Source organism: Misgurnus anguillicaudatus, chromosome 16 (genome assembly GCF_027580225.2).
Source record: "Misgurnus anguillicaudatus chromosome 16, ASM2758022v2, whole genome shotgun sequence".
NCBI classification, from domain to species: Eukaryota; Metazoa; Chordata; class Actinopteri; order Cypriniformes; family Cobitidae; genus Misgurnus; species Misgurnus anguillicaudatus.
In genome coordinates, this window is record NC_073352.2 from 27,706,315 (window position 1) to 27,720,769 (window position 14,455).

Sequence of the window (14,455 nt, forward strand, 5' to 3'; positions counted from 1 at the left end):
GCTACAATCAACTGTAAGCTTACCATAATGTATCAAAAAATAATCTTCATCATTTATCACAATACTTCGATAATATTTGTTTTCCTACTATGGAAGTCAATGGCTACAATCACCTGTATGCTTACCATCATTTACCACAATACTTTGGTAATATTTGTTTTCCTACTATGGAAGTCAATGGTTACAATCAACTGTAAGCTTACCATCATTTATCAAAAAATAATCTTCATCATTTATCACAATACTTCGATAATATTTGTTTTCCTACTATGGAAGTCAATGGTTACAATCAACGGTAAGCTTACCATAATTTATCAAAATAAAACCTCATACAGGTTTAGAACAACATATTATACTGTGAATATGTAACAGGTAAAGGTTGACTGCTCTTCTATCTAAAACAAAAAAACAAAACGTGAATTGTGTTAACTAGTAACTTTGTGTAACCAGTTCTTGTTTTATTGCCTCCCTTGTTTCCAAAGTTTTTAAAGTCGCTTTGGATTAAAGCGTCTGCTAAATGTAATTGTCAGATTTTTTAGGCTTCATCTAGGGTTTACCAAACTGGGTTCGATTGGAGTTTGCGAGTCAATAAAAAATGAATCAATTACAATTTAATCATAAAATGTAAATAAATAATTTTAATATAAAAAGCTAAATAAAAACACAAAAATATATATTGTACACATACTAACAATAAATATATTTTATTTGTTTAATTTGCATGCCATGTGACCATAACACAACACTACAATATATCAGACAACTGAGACAGATAATAAAATTATCTGATGAAGGTCCCATAATTTTATTTAATACAGGCCAAATAAAATTTTGCAATAAGTTTGTAAAAAAGGTTAACATCAATGATAATCGACAATTACGTTGTTAAATAATAAAACAATTTTGTAGATTGTTTAAAGAGATAGTTCACCCAAAAACAAGAATACAAACCTGTACTAATTTCCTTGTTTTGATAAACATAAAGGAAGAGGAATGTTTAAAACTAAACCGTTCATGAGCCCCATTCACTTCAACAGTATTCTTTATCCTTCTATGGAAGTGAATGGGGCTCACGATCTGTTTGTTTACAAACATTCCTCAAAATATCTTCCTTCATGTTCACCAGAACAAAGAAATGTATACAGGTTTGTAACAACATCAGAGTGAGTAAAAGATGACAGAATTTTCATTTTTGGGTGAACTATCCCTTTAAGGTTGTCAGTCACTTCTATCAATATATCAGCTAATTGAAAGTTTATATTCAGTGTGTGTTTGATATATTATACAATCACTGCAGAAAAACAGTAAAAGTACTTCATTGAGTGTTTATTGAATATGATTTAACTGTACATGTTTCACACTCATGACTGATATTTTAATGTGCTGTAGACTTTGTGCTCCACTAGAGGGAGCTGCAGTCTGTCTGAATAACATGAACATCTCATAACAAAGATGCATGATTGAGCGCAAGCGCACACATGCTTAATAGCTAAATTGGTCCTTTAGCCATACCAATCGAGAAACAACAGTGAGAAAGAGCACATGACCAGGAAGAAAATAATCCATACACGGAAGCCGGCGTTGTTTTTCATAGCCTAAAGAGACACACAGATGTGAACAGGACTTATTGAGAGTTCCCTGGAGGATCATAAAGTACCAATCTATTTATTAATATAGACATTATAATCATATTATGGAGAAACACAAACAAGCATATCTGCAGTGTTTCAGATGTATTCTTACCTCTCTAATATCTTCATTTCCTTCCTTCACATTTTCTGTGGCACCAACAACCAGCTGATGGATGTTGTCGATCTCAGTCTCCTACAAAACACCCGATCATGTGAAATCTCATATCAGCTCTAAGTGATTCACTGAGTGTATGTGATGATGTCTGACCTGCTGGAGGACTTTCTCAGCGAAGATCTCCTGCAGACGAGAGATTTCCACAACCTTTCCCTCAATGTGCCTGTAACACACACAAACAATTATTATGGATCAGTATTGTGTCCTAGAGTTACCTCATATACGTCCATTATCTGAAAATAACTCAACAGTTTACATCAGTAGACAATTAAAAGCATCAGCTGGGCTGATGGTATAGTTTGTGTTAATAAATGCATGTTGCATACAAATTATCAAAATTTAACAATGTAAAAAAGTGTGTGTGTGTGTAATCTCACCTGACTTCATCTAACAGACTGTTCATCTCCCCAACCAGCCTCTGATTCTCCTGCTCAAACTAACCCAAACACATGCACAGTTATGTTTATCTGCCAACGGGGTAAGCAAAAAAATCTTGAACATTTTTCTCAAACACTAAATTCAAGAAAAACTCAAGAAACATTTGCTTACCCCGTTGGCATATGTTTTTGCTTGTTTTATGCACAAAATCACTTAAATTTAATATTCTCTCTACGCTGCAAAAAATGATTTTCAAGAAAAACAATTCTTAGTATTTTTGTCTTGTTTTCAGGAGAAATATCTAAAAATTCTTAAATTAAGATGCTTTTTCTTAATGAGCAAAATGACCTAAGAAAATAAGTCTAGTTTTTAGACCAAAACTATATAATTTAAGTGAATTTGTGCTTAAAACAAGCAAAATTTTCTTAGGTCATTTTGCTCATCAAGAAAAAACATCTTAATTTAAGAATTTTTAGATATTTTTACTGAAAACAAGACAAAAATACTAAGTAAGAAAGTCATTTTTCGCAGTGTAGAGACGTGTGCATGATATCAGATGTACAGGGTTCCCACTCAAACCAGATGTCAAATGACTTTTTCATGATTAAAAAGCTGAATTTCCATGATCTAGAGACTGTATGGTAAAACATCTTTAACCCTGGAGAACCCAGGAAGATTTTGGGTAGCAGCAATTAACAGCGGCCAAATTTGTTTTTTGTCTTTTTCTGGCTGACTGGCCACTAGCGAACTAACACGTTTTTGATAATAAGGAACGCTAATGTTGCTGAAACCGTTTGTACTGTCACTGGAATTCTAACAGTGTGCTGGACCACAGCTGTATCGTGAGAGACTCTGAGGTCACTCGATGTTTAGGGCACAGCGCCTCCGCAGTGCTTGCTGGGACTTGTAGTGCAATGCTGCGCATTCTGAATAGAAGCTTAGCGATAAAAAAATGTATATCATTCCGCGGGCGGGTTTCAAATGTGCAGCGGTCCTTGTATTTGACAATTGTGTTTTATGGGATTGCTGTGAAAAACCTGTAAAGAACCTTTATTTTTAAAAAATAAAGTCCCACAAACTTCCAGGTAAGCCTACAAAAATATGTCTTCCCTGTGTCTGGAATAGACCTTTTAAAATTCTATGATATTCCAGAATTTCATGAACCGTGGGAACCCTGGATGTAAAGACAAACTGTGTGTGCGTGTACCATCTGTATTTCTTCTGGTGAGAGGTCGTCCTCCACTCTGCTGTCCTCCCAAAGGTCAACATTACCGTCTGAGACTGCCTTTTCTGCAACACACAAACGCGCGCACACACACACACACACACAAACTTGTGATACAGAACCTGTGATAGATGGAGATTCATGTGTATGCATGTGTGCGTGCGCGTATCTAACCATTGCTCTCCTCCACATCACTTTGCTTTTTCTCTTTGCCGAGCAGCTCGGGTTCTAGTCTTGACCTGTAAACACATCAAACAGTCGAGTACATGAGATGTGCGGCCGGTCAGACCCTTCAAAACTTACAAAAACATTTAAACTGTTCAAGAAAACCTTGTGTACTTTTTAATACAAAACAGCAACACATAAATTATATCTCCTGTTTGACAAAGAGCCTGAGAGGCATTGTTTGTACCAGCCAATCAGTAGCTGCTTTTCCATTACCCTTCAAATTCACAAATTGACATTACGAACTGAAAATACGGCAATGGAAACATGTTAATTTCGCAATAACTCCCATATATTGTAAAAAAAAAACATCTGGAAAAGGTGACTTTTGCAAAACTGCAATGTAATTATTATTATTTTAAGATGATGCTGTAAAACCTTCCAGAAACACCTCAATATGGGTCTGCTCCAGGGTATAAAAGGCTTTTCTTGCCAATAATGTTTGGATAACACTCCTACATCTCTTTTGATTCAAAAAAAGGTACTATATTACCTCCAATAAACCCCTATTAGTTGCCGCTCCTATAAAAAGTATAAGGGACTTTCCTTGGCATTCAAGTTTGGATAATACTCTTACGTCTCCTACGGTTAAAATAATGCCTAGTGCGGTGGATGTGATATTAGTAAACCTACCAACATCAGTCGACGTGGTGCTTGGAATGACTTATTGCCAGAGTTTCAGTCGCATATTAACGGATAATGAAAAATAACGCTAAAGTTTTGCAATGGAAACACAGCTAGTGACAGAAAACCAATCACATCTCTTATTTCCATTGTCTTGGAAAGTCATCACAAATTAATGCAATTAATATAATAAACTTGCTAGTTCCTTTGAATTCAATTTTAAAATTGATAGTTGCAGTCCTTGATGTACTTACAGTCTCTTTTTGTCCACAACTCTTTTCACACGTACTGCTCTCTGCTCAGAATACAGTTTACACACCCCTGCACACACAAACATATATATACAGAGTCAATATATTTCTGCTGACTCTGTGACTCTGGATGTAATGATGTAATCAGACATTCAAAATCTGATCACAAGAGCTCACAGGAGTGGATCCTCATATCAGATGTAAACCATTAAATTATTGTTAGATTTGAAAATCAGACATCAGTGTAAAAGGCAAATGCAAAAAATATATAATTCAACTCCACATTAAAACCAACAGGAACCAGACTCATCCTTCTCATGCCAAATATCAACATGTTATGTTATAATATTGTATGTGTTATGTAAAAATGAATGATTTAATATGTCAGTAAGTTTCAATGTTAAAACTGCAATCAGATAACAGGTGTAAACAGGACCGTGTGTGTGTGTGTGTTCACCTTTGAGATAAACGTCTATCAGATCCAGCACAGCTGCACGATGATCCTTCACCTGCGATGAGACCACCTGTCTATCCGCTAAAAAAAACAACACACACACAATTTAAAGAACGTGAATTTGTGTTTAAGTGATTAGATGACATAATATCTGTAAATATCTTATCTCTGCATGTATGTGTGTGTGATGTATACTCTCAGATCGCAGCTGGCTGATGGCGTCTGCGCAGGTTCTCATGAAGATTTGAGCATCTTGATCGATTTGATCTCTCTCGCCGTCTGTCATGCGAGACACATCTGAGGACATTAAACTGTCAACACACAAACATCTCTCATTATAACGCTTGGTTACTGTTTATATTGTTAACTGTAAGTTCATAAATAAAAAAACATATCTGCAAACACGATCTGTCAAAGAAACATCAATAATAAGAACAATATTAATAAAAGAAAAATAATCATTCCAAACATTAAAACTTCTGAATGTTACAAGAACAGTGTAATAACCTATTGATTATATTTAAAAAGTCAAACCAGTTTAATTTAGTTTATAGCTTAAATAAGCTTTTAGACACAGTTATCCGCAGAGAGTAAACGGAGTCAGTACTAGTTAGGGTTTTGAGAGAAAATAATTGACAGCACAATTAGGTTTCAATTTCAACAAACCACCAACCTTTTTTTTTAACAAACCACCAACCACCATCATGGTGATCAATGTTTGCATTTCATCGGCTCACTTGCATTTAAAGGGGATAGACTTTTTACAAGACTTTTTTAAGATGCAAAATAAATCTTTGTGATAATTTATTATAGCATGTTAAAATTGCCACTTTGTAGGTGTGAGCAAAAATGTGCCGCCTTGGGTGTGTCCCTCAAAATGCAAATGAGCTGATATCTTCACTAAATGACAGTGTCGTGGTTGGATAGTGCAGATTAAGGGGTGGTATTATTCCCTTATGACATCACAGGGGTAGCCAAATTTCAATGAGCTATTTTTCCACATGCTTGCGTGAATGGTTTACCAAAACTAAGTTACTGGGTTGATCTTTATCACATTTTCTGGGTTGATAGAAGGCCCCGGGACCCAATTATAGCACTTAAACATGGAAAAAGTCAGATTTTCATGATATGTCCCCTTTAAAGGGCCACACCCAAGAACAGCACATTATTGCACACACCCACAAAGTGGCAATATTAACATGTTATAATAAATTATCTATATGGTATTTTGAGCTTAAACTTCACTAAAACGCTTGCTAAAACGTTTTATGTACTCTGGGGACACCAATTTTTTTTTAAAGTCTTGTGAAATATCCCCTTTAATATATACATCTATTTCTTTAGATTATACATGCATGTGTGTGTATTTATTTTAACATAATTATTATACACAGTACACACATATATGATATAAACAAAAACTTTTATTCTGCAAACGATTAGTTGCGATTAATCGTAATGCAACCCTACTACTTAACATTAAGATGTATGTTAAATAAAGTGTAAATTTAATGACTTACCTGCCTGCGTTGACATAATCCTTCCTGTGCTGGAGCAGAAAATCCTTAAGCTTTGAAATGTTAGAAATCTACAGTGGAAAAATAATAACATATCAACACTGAACAACAATGAAGATGAATAACATTATCAGCAATGTGATATTAGATCACATTGATATCATAACAATAAATCATTATTTTATCGGTGTGACTTAGTGGTTGTGTTATTGGTGGTCTGTATCTTTTCATTTCGTTATTCTCATCCTTCCTAATAGTGATACACACACACACACACACACACACACACACACACACACACACACACCTTTTAATGTACTCCGTATGTACAATCATTTATGTAACAATTCACTTAACTGGCTATACGATTCATATATATTAAAATATAAATGGAAAAAGTGTGCCTTATTGTGTTGCACGTTTCTTTTTATCTAAATTCACAATGAATAATTCTGCATGTACAAAAATAAATTCTGAATATAAATGAAATATGAAACAAAAAATGTATCAAATCAACTTTCAGTAACCATAAGATTCACAATGATCTCTCTTAACAGCAGAGGGCAGCAGCGAGCCGTGTGTCCGTATGTGCGTGTTTCCCACAGTGGTCCTGCTGCAGGCCTTGTATGAGGTCATAGGGATCAATTGCTTCGGTAATTTAAGACCCTAAAGAGCAATTAATACCTAAACAATGAGCACAGCACAAGTGTGTGTGTGTTTGAGGCTAAAGGAGACAGTCTGCCTGGCTGCATTTAATCTCAACATCAGAGACCCTTAGTTTACCTCACACACACACGCGCGCGTGCACGCACAGTGTCAAGTTGGTTTTAGAAATCACGCGTCTGTTCTTCTTCTCTACGAGAACGTCGCCATAGAAACTCGATAGTGATCATCAGTTACGGGGCTTGGGTCAGTTTAGGTTTTTTCTGACCGGTTTAGTTTCTGCTGAATAGAGAAGCGGTTACCGCGGTACAATACTCTCTTTATGAGCCAACACTCGGACAGTGCTTTTGCAGCTCAAGTATTAAAGGTGAATGTAGTCGTTCAACTGAACATAAACAGACAAACCGAACAAAACTTAAGAGATGAACAGAGAAGAACGAATCGCTCGCGGCCACTGTGAATGATTCATCTGAAAAACTATCCAAATCAAATGTGTTTACAATTCGCTTATTCACTCGTTGTTGTCGTCGTTTAAAGAATTTACCCTTAAAGGGCAAAGGGTTTGTGTTAAATTTGCAGAGCTGATTAAAGCGATTCACTGTTTACAAAAGAGTTTTCAGAAAATCCACTCTGAGCTGATTGAAGCAAACAACACAAATGCAACATGGAAACGCGTCTCTAAACATCATTATTGCGTGGGGTTTAAAGCGCATGCGCTGTCTATCGTCATACATCAGGTAATAATTTCACCTGAACGCCTCGTCGTCATTGCAGACTGCAGAGAATCAAATTGAGCAGTTGTTCTCCAGAACTAAATAAACGCATATGGATGTTTGATTAGCATGACAGAAAAATTTGACCTAAAGACTACAGGAGCTCCATTTCTTCACAAACACGTTTGCGTTGTTGTGATCCACAGAACGCGTTTCTTATGTAAAACACGTGTGAAGAATACATTCTGTACAAGTTCATTTGTTCCTGGACTTTGGTGCACAATTCCTGCAATGAAACTTAGTGATGTCATAAACATGAGATAAAATATACTCAATGAATGAAATTTTAAGATGAGAAGAACTTTTGGTTGCCAAGAAAATGTTACATCTGTCAGACTTCTTGAACAGTTTTGGTCTTGAGGAAGACAGACCTGCACACACCAAAGGTCTGTTTAGCAGATGATACAAATTTGTTTGAGACTTTAGCTTTCTTCACATGCTATCGGAAATTTGATGATTTCAACTTCTGAAGTCGTGATTACAATCTTGTTGTGTTTAGATGCTTGGTTTATCTGAGGATGCTAGGTTCATACTTGCGCGTGTATTGTGTGTACTACTTTAATGAGAAAACAACGCAAATAAAGACTTGCGTATAAAATCGCATACTGTGACAGTAGGTATGAATTAGATGAGGTAACCTACTCATCGACCGTTAAAACAGTAGGTATGAGTGTGGATAGTATAAATGAATACGGATGTACTTAATCCATCATGTTGATACATCACGTGACATACGTCATCACAGAAACAAGTAAGGCCCTGTCCCAAATGGCGCACTTCATGTGGACTTTCGGTCTCGTGGTCTTAAATTGCATGTGCTCGCTTAGTCTACGAGTCCGTAGGGTGTCCCATCTGTAATTTTTACGCTCCGAAGTGTGCTCATCAGCGCCCCCTTTGAACACTTGATGCGGTCTTCAGCGAAGCCCGCACTGCAGCAGGCTTTGCGCACTCTACAAACCCAGAAGTCCTTGCGAAAGAGAAATCACACCAATCAGACGACGGAAGGGAGGAGTTCACACTGATGGGCAACTTCTCTTCCTATTTCCGTTAAGGGTCCCTAGGGTCTGCACTACATGATGTCATCAAAGTGTGGACTCTGAGGAGGTCCACAAGTCCGGAGTGTGCCATTTGGGACAGGGCCTAACTGGAATGTCCATCGAATTAACACTTCAGGATCTTGCGGGTAGTAGGTAAATCAGTAAATCTGGGTAATTTCTGCTTACTATTTTTTGAATACTATGACTTCAGACATACTACCCGCCTACTAAAAAGTATGGAAGTAGGCGGTTTTGGATGCAGCTAAGCTGTTGCGGATAAAAAACAAATAAAGCACACCTGCCACAACAGAAATTGTTCTCCCACCCACCAGAAACTTTCCATGGGAACTTAATCTGTGGAATTTCAGAAAAATTCCAATTTGGAAACTTAATGATTATTTACAGGAATTTATGGGAATTATTTGGAAATGTTTATACTATATCATAGACAAACATAAATAAAAATTTTCTTTGTTCATAAGCAGACATGCATGCAAGGTAATACCAATTTTTAAGAATCCTGATACTAATATATATTTCCATATATTCCCATGGAAAGTTTCCAGCCTTGAAAATTCCTAAATTTTGCAACCCTATCTGCAGCGATGGCAGAACTTTCGACACTGCTGAGAGTTTAACTTTACAGACATCAGACAGACGCTGTGCTCCGGGCCCGTGACTGACTCAGTTTCCATTAGTCCATCAAATTCTCCAGCGCTCTCTTAGCCTGGGGCAGAAAGCATCCAGACACATTTGACATTGTTTATTTTCCTTCTTCATTTTCTATCTGTCTCATGAAGCGTGGTGGGGAAGAGGGAACATCTGCTGGGCATTAGGACCTGAGTCCCAGTCTCTGCGCTGGTACTGGTGAACTAATTTAATATTGACTTTGTTTTGATCTTCCACCTCTAATCACAGCCTCCAGCGGATCGACTTTCTAAGAGAAACACTTAAAAGCTGAATGAACATGTTATTGCTGCATGTTTACAGAATCAAAACAGGGTTGCTGAGATCAAACATATCAGATTGTATCCATCCACAACAAAAAGGTTTTTATTGTACTGTACAAGAGTAATACTAGTACAGCCCACAAACTGTTACAGCCTCAAAAAAGTCTTGTCGCAAAATGTGTGCGCAACAAACAATGGGAACCAAAGCACCGCATACACAATATACCTGCGCTCCAGTTCTGCGCTGTGTCCGTGTTTCGCCTGATACATTATCATTTACAGCATCATTTCAGCTAACAGAATTATTGTATTTTATTCAAGAATTTTCATTCAGAATTATAATTATTCATTTAAATAATCACCAACCATCTCAGTGATCCATGTGTGCGTATGGTATTATCAGAGAGATGACTGAAACTCTGGCTCGAGAGTACAGTACCGTTTAAAAGTTTGGAAACACATTCTTTGTTATCAATTTTTTCCAAATATAATTAAAACAAATCAAAACTATATAAAATATGTAAAAAATAATTGACAATGGGCGGTTTAATTATTTGAAAATAATGCACACCCAAGGTGGTAATGTGGTACAACGCGAAGTGGAGTGCCTTTACACCTTGGGTGTGCATTATTTTCAAACAATTCAAAGAACTGGGGTCAATTATTCCTCATATACCACGGTTACCAAAAACATTGCTCTGGTGCCTATTTTTAAGACATTTAAAAGGTTAGGTGTGCAGTTTACATAGGTGTTCGACCCATGGTACATTTCTCAGCCAATCAGAATAAAGCATTCAACAGGCCCGTGGTATAAAAAAGTAACTACAGGAATTATTTTGTGCCTAAAAGCATCCAAAATACATTAAAACTGATGTTATCATCTTTTTTTGCATGAAGCTGAGCGTGATGCATTTTAAACAATTTATTCACATTTATTCTGGGCTCTCATTAAATGCTTTCTCTTTAATATTTAGTACATGCCATCGATTTTAAACAAAGAGCAATAATAAAATGTTATTTTTTTAAGGAAAGATATGAACAGGTTTGTCCCAACTATAATTTGGTCTACAAAAATAATTTAAACATATACCTTCAGATTAAAAGATTTTGGGGCGGTTTCCCAAACAGGGTTTAGATTTAAGACTTAGTTATATTAGGACATTTAAGGAGTTTTTACAAACATGACTTACAAAAAACCAACACTGGTGTGCAAAACAATAACACTGATATGTGTTCATGTCAGTGCAAGATTTTTTTAAATGAAGACAGCTCAAACATGCATTTAGTCTGGGATAAGCCCTGTCTGGGAAAACACCCCTTTAAGACATTACAATAATTTTTTTTCCAGAATTTTGACTGGTATAATAAAACTCTGTGTTGTATTTCACACGGTCTTATACTTGTTATTTGTGTGGAACTTTAATATATTTATCAGTTGTTATATATTCAATTAATTCTACATATGATTTTATTCTATTTTTTCAGTACTTTTATTTAATCTTATATTGGTTCTCCCCGTTTCAGTGTGGGTTTACGCCGGGTACTCCAGTTTCCTCCCACATTGTCCCTCCTCCAACCTTTGTCTGGATTAACTAAATAAACTTAATATATGAATATAGCCATAGATGCTGGAATGGCGCATAAAGAAGAAAGATAAAATATTATGCTGTTTTCAATTGTCTATATCTAAATGTTTTTAATAAAGTCACAGTTACACCGTGAAGCTATAATATAATAGAATAGAATAATAACACCTGTTGAAGGTCAGACTCACTGAGCATAGAAACACAACTAAGATTATTCAATAAACTCTGCTAATTTTTTACTATCATTACTTCGTCTCCTGGCTGCTGCTCTTCTCTTTTATCGCTGTATCTGAGCTATGAGAGAGATCTAGTAGACACTTAAAACAAATCTTTAAAAGAGAACCGCTCCTAGATCTATAATATTGAGATGTTGCAGAGCATATTCTTCAATTAAATATTAAAAGACATAACCCTATATGCAGAAACATGATTAAAAGCTTTGCATAGAAATCACCTACTAAGGTTTACGTTTGTGAGTTTCATTTTAAGCTATGCGCTGAAGTATACACATCTCACACAGTTATTTCTGTAGTTATCATGTCAATACGCATGTGATATCTAACAAACACCTTATGACACCAAATGTCTGGCAATAAACAGCAGAGATGTGCAAGTGGCTGACATGAAATAAGAAACATGGACATCTGAAGTTAACAATAATAATTCAATATAAATCAGACATTACAGATTTTTAAGTATTCTGATAGTGGGGAGCCATGCAACATAGACTTTTAGGCTAAAATGGGATGCATTCAAACACAGAGATGTAAAGAAATGAATGAATGAAAGAATGAATGCTTAATTGTCAGCACAAAGGTCATGGGTTCGATCCCACAGAACACAAACACTGATGGACTATCAAACACAGTAATGACACAATGATCTGAACACTATATCTACACATGTAAATAGTTATTCGGTCGCAGACACTGTTTTTAAACGTAAAACAAAACTTGATCTCATCGATCTCGTGTCTGTGAGGTAAAATACGATGACAGCCTACTAAAACTACAGTGAATAGAGTCTGAAGTGAAAACAAATCGTCTCACCACTTCTTTAGCTTTAGAGCTGAACGTGTTTCTCTGTCGCGGTCTCTTCGCGCTGCTCGTCTCCGTCAGTCCGAGCGCTTTATTGCGCGTTTTCACCGTTTTAACGCTCGCTTTGAATAATAATGTAATATCAGCGGCCATGACTGACACGTCGCCGCTCTGACATCACATACCTGCGACGGACACGCTCGTTACCGTGGTTACGCAACGTTGGAAGTACATAAAAGTTTTAAACATATAAGGAGCAGCTTTAATAAAGCAGCAAGTGTGTTTTCTCATTTCCTGTTTGTGTGCGCTGCCAAATCCTGTCTAACATTAGTGCTGAGGAGAACAACGCCCTTCCCATCATGCACTGCAGCAGAAGAGAAGGTCCTTTCATAGGCTTCACCTCAGTGCCATGGAAATACTTGGTGACATCTTTCATTGCTGTAATTACAGTGGATAAACTATGAGATATGAACTAACATGACTGGAAACTCTTAACTCATAAAGGAAACACAATTCAAATGTGTTCGTCCTGAGACCTCCAGGAGGGAGTGATTTGAAAACTGAAACCAAAAAGCTTCATTATCATCATGGCACGTTTTACACAAATGATGTCAGTGTCCTAAAAACATTACAGCTTTTAATCTAATACCACATAATCTTTTGTCTTTGTGAGCACAGATGTTAAGCAGAAAAATGTGAGCTGCTTTGCAATAAAGTGGATGGTGGTCTGCACTGTTTTGCAAAAGTCTTGCAACTGAAAAAATGTTATTTGGTCTAAAAATGCTCAAATGCTTTAAAGCATGACCAAACAAATTGAAAGATACACGCAAGGAAAATGCATGTGACACGCATGCAGCTGTGAGATTTAAACTGCAGGTTTGTTGGAACTGTACGAAATTTTAAGCCAAAATGACTCAAACCAAAAGCAGCGGGACTCGCAGAACAAATTCACAGTTCTTGAATTGTCATTTACAGCTGTCATCAACATATAACTGTTAAGAATAAAATTAGGGAAATTTTGTGTGTTACTGTGACATTAAAACTTGTAACCGAACATCGAGTTTGTTCCCAGCTCAATTCTGGCAACCGTTGCTGTATTTCAGAGCAAACGGCCCTTTCAGTGAAACTGGATCTGAGCTCTAATTAACCCTTATACAAACTTTGATTTCTTGCATGGTTTCCTCTGACATTCCTCTATAATGTGGCATTCAAGGCTTTGATGTCTTTCATCATCAGTGTGTCACTCTCAATAAACACAACTAATAGCCGTAGAGACGTCGCCCTTAGTGATACTGAAGTAAGACTTTACTGCCCTCCAATCGGCCTCTGAATCGCCCCTCTGTGACGCCATCATACATCCATATACATCACCCACATACTTTTCTGTAATGTCCACCATAAACGATTTCTGTTTTCTCGCTGGACTACAGCGTAACAGAGTTACTGGTTTTATGGAGAATGTTTCTGAGTCATGCTGGTGTATATGTATGTGAGTGTGTAAATGTTTCATTTTAACATTCATTTGTATTTTTCCATTTGGGCTTACGCTACTTTTAACCCCAGGTTATGAAAAGTTCCTTTGGAGCATAAGTGCACTGGGGTTTAACCCACAGACTGCTGTTTATTTACAGTACTGAAGTACTTTTATTAAAGGACCTTTTCACTTTAATTCACAACTGAGTAGATTTCAACTTAATAATGACATATTTAAAGGTGCTGTGGAATGTAAAACTGTATTTATCTAGGCATAGATGAATAATAAGAGTTGTGTACATGGTAATGACATTGTGAGCCTCAAACATGATTGTTTCCTCCTTCTTATGTAAACCTCATGCATGCATGAGTGTGGGAAAACAGGCCATTCTCAACATAACACCAACTGTGACATTAAAGTCAAGATGTATGCCCCAACATTAAAGGGGTGGCTCA

General features: G+C 36.5%; 1 protein-coding gene across 2 annotated transcripts; it reads right to left on the reverse strand.

Annotated features, from left to right (window-relative positions):
• Positions 1-1,311: 1,311 nt before the first annotated feature.
• stx18 (syntaxin 18) lies at positions 1,312-12,730 on the reverse strand. 2 transcript variants are annotated; one of them, XM_055177628.2, is made up of 11 exons: positions 12,539-12,730; positions 6,484-6,551; positions 5,159-5,274; positions 4,967-5,044; positions 4,513-4,579; positions 3,584-3,648; positions 3,392-3,474; positions 2,184-2,242; positions 1,900-1,969; positions 1,744-1,824; positions 1,312-1,595 (listed from the first exon to the last, which is right to left on the reverse strand). In XM_055177628.2, the coding sequence occupies exons 1-11, from the start codon at positions 12,677-12,679 to the stop codon at positions 1,503-1,505; spliced, it is 921 nt and encodes a 306-aa protein (XP_055033603.1). In that variant the 5' UTR covers positions 12,680-12,730; the 3' UTR covers positions 1,312-1,502. The 2 variants fall into 2 exon arrangements, with proteins under 2 accessions (XP_055033603.1, XP_055033604.1); XM_055177629.2 differs by lacking the exon at positions 12,539-12,730 and adding an exon at positions 7,264-7,813.
• Between the last annotated feature and the right edge of the window lie 1,725 nt (positions 12,731-14,455).

Bases quoted from the DNA above. Each gene is read 5' to 3' on its own strand.
- stx18 (XM_055177628.2), bottom strand. From the start codon at position 12,679: ATGGCCGCTGATATTACATTATTATTCAAAGCGAGCGTTAAAACGGTG. The intron at 4,580-4,966 runs GTGAACACACAC...TTGTGTGTGCAG, and splicing joins GATAGACGTTTATCTCAAAG to GGGTGTGTAAACTGTATTCT. The intron at 2,243-3,391 runs GTACACGCACAC...TGTTTGGGTTAG, and splicing joins CACCAGAAGAAATACAGATG to TTTGAGCAGGAGAATCAGAG.